General features: G+C 44.1%; 1 protein-coding gene across 1 annotated transcript; it reads left to right on the forward strand.

Annotated features, from left to right (window-relative positions):
- Positions 1-1,669: 1,669 nt before the first annotated feature.
- LOC147962786 (uncharacterized) lies at positions 1,670-2,164 on the forward strand. The gene has a single exon (XM_087534309.1). The coding sequence runs from the start codon at positions 1,670-1,672 to the stop codon at positions 2,162-2,164; it is 495 nt and encodes a 164-aa protein (XP_087390435.1).
- Positions 2,165-2,392: the final 228 nt, after the last annotated feature.

Genomic DNA, 2,392 nt, shown 5'->3' on the forward strand with positions numbered 1-2,392 from the left:
CATGTTTTCATCTAAAATGTTTACATATTGAATTTATTTTCTGAATTCAAAAAATATTCATGAGTTTTTAGAAAAAACGTACATCAGTTCAAAAAAAGATCATGATTAGAAAATGCTAGTGATTTCAAAAACATGTTGGTCTATTAAAAAAAATTCACAAATTTAAAAAACATTCGTGTATTTTCTAAAAAGTTAGAAGTATTCAAAAAATGTTTTGGATGGGGAATTTTTCTTCCAAACTTTTAATAATTGTTCATAAAATTTATAAAATTTTCGTAGATTCAAAACTATATTCATGAAATCAAAAAAAAAGTTCGTGGGAAACATAAAAGAATTCTGAATTTGTAAAGTTTTTTCCGAATATCCAAAAAAAGTTCGCCTATGCAATAAACTTCTTCACAAGTTCCAAAAAATGTATTAATTTCAAGAAATATTCGAGAATTAAAAAAGTATTCATGATTTAGGAAAATTTGCAAGAATGTGTAAAGAAAATGTTCAGGAATTTAAATAGTATTTTGAACGGTTTCAATTCAATGAAAAAAAATTTGAATTCAAAAATTGTACACACTGGTTGTAAAAAAAGTTCAAAAAAAATTCACCCACTTGATAAAATATTCTGCAATTTCAGGAAATGTTTGTGAAAATTGGAAAGAGAAAAAACGAAAAATAATATGAAAACTAACAGATAATGCAAAAAGAAAAAAAACAGATAGAAAATAATAAGAAAAACCGCTTTGGAAGTTTCTATAACCTTTCCAAAACCGGACATGAGCTATTTGCGCTGGCCCACTGTACGTACCAGGGAGCAGTGGGTACACTCATGACCTGACGCGGAATAGGAGAGAAGCCCCATGCCGTTTGCACGCCATGGCCCGCCACCACGCCGCTGCACCCCCTGTGACCCAGTCCATATTTCCATCGCGGCTCCTCAGGCTGTGCAACAACAACCACATCATCCACTACACCATCATAAAGCTTCCTTGTGTCTCTCCTTACAAATCATCGAGCGACCGCGACTTCATCCTACTGGAGCCACCGGGCACATCATCCTCCCACGGTAGGAACATGAATTGAGTTGGTAGGGCTGACGGCATGACCACATATCTTTACACTGGAGGTCCCGAACCAAGACTCGTCGACCTTTTCATAGGAGCGATCACACCATTGCTCCGCCTCCAGAACATGACGATGAAACGAAGCGCTCAATGGAGAATATATACGGCATCATCTACAATGATGGTACCATCTTTCTGTACAATTCTTTGTACACATGCACGTCCCTTTTCACGGTGGCCGTTCTGCATCCCGGTGAGGCTGCAGGACAATCATGAAGATTAATCTGGAGGCCCTAGATCCCTGGCACTCTTGCGCAGCATGTCACTGTTAGAATTATAGATGATGTTAATCTCAACTGTTTATCTCCTTTCCTCTCCCGTAACAACCTCAAACTCTATCCTGGTGTAACAACCTGTATCCTAGTGATCAGGTGCAACTTGCACGCCACGGCAAGGGCTTCTTGCCTCGATCAATATAACACCACGCGGCTCTCTGCGGACAGTAGGAACGCTTCCCATCTGATATGGTATACAGAGCAATCCTCTTCCCATCGATCTAGCCAGCAGCCTCCTTCCTCGTTTTACCATCGTCACCTTCCTCGACCGTCGTCGCCATGTCGTCCTCATCAATCGTATCCCTCAACCTTGGCGCTCTCCCATCAGAGAAGCTCACCAAGACCAAATTCATCTTGTGGAAGGCACAGGTCAAGCCGGGCCTGCGAGGAGCGCAGGTCACCGGCCTTCTGGATGGATCAGATGCAGCGCCACCGAAGACGGTGCAGCAGCAGCAGGCGGACAAAACTACCGCCTCAGTACCCAATCCTCTGTACGCACAGTGGATTTCGAAGGATCAGCAAGTCCTAAGTCACCTCCTGAATTCCCTTTCAATGGAGATTCTCGCCCAAGTTGCGAGCAAGGAGACGACATTTGAGCTTTGGACTGCCATCACCACTCTGTTCGCCTCGCAATCCCAATCGCGCATCACCAATCTACGGATCGCCATCACCAACACAAAAAAGGGCACCATGTCCAGCAGCGCCTTTATCTCTCGGATGATGAACCTTGGGGATGAGCTCGCAGCGGCAGGCCATCCCGTCTCAGATCCATAATGGTTGACTATGTGCTTGCCGGCCTTGACAGGGACTACGATCCCGTTGTGGCGGCCATAGGAGCGGTGAAGAATCAGATCTCCGTAGATGATTTGTTTGCCCAGATCGCAGCCTTTGATCAGCGTGTGGAGATGCTCGGCGACGGCCCTGATTCAGGCTCCAAGACGTCAGCAAACCTAGCCTACAGGGGACGTGGACGTGGTTACAACAGAGGCCGCGGACGCAGCA

The sequence above is a fragment of the Triticum urartu genome, chromosome 7A (genome assembly GCF_056163025.1).
Source record: "Triticum urartu cultivar PI428250 chromosome 7A, HENAU_Tu73, whole genome shotgun sequence".
In the NCBI taxonomy this organism is placed as follows: domain Eukaryota; kingdom Viridiplantae; phylum Streptophyta; class Magnoliopsida; order Poales; family Poaceae; genus Triticum; species Triticum urartu.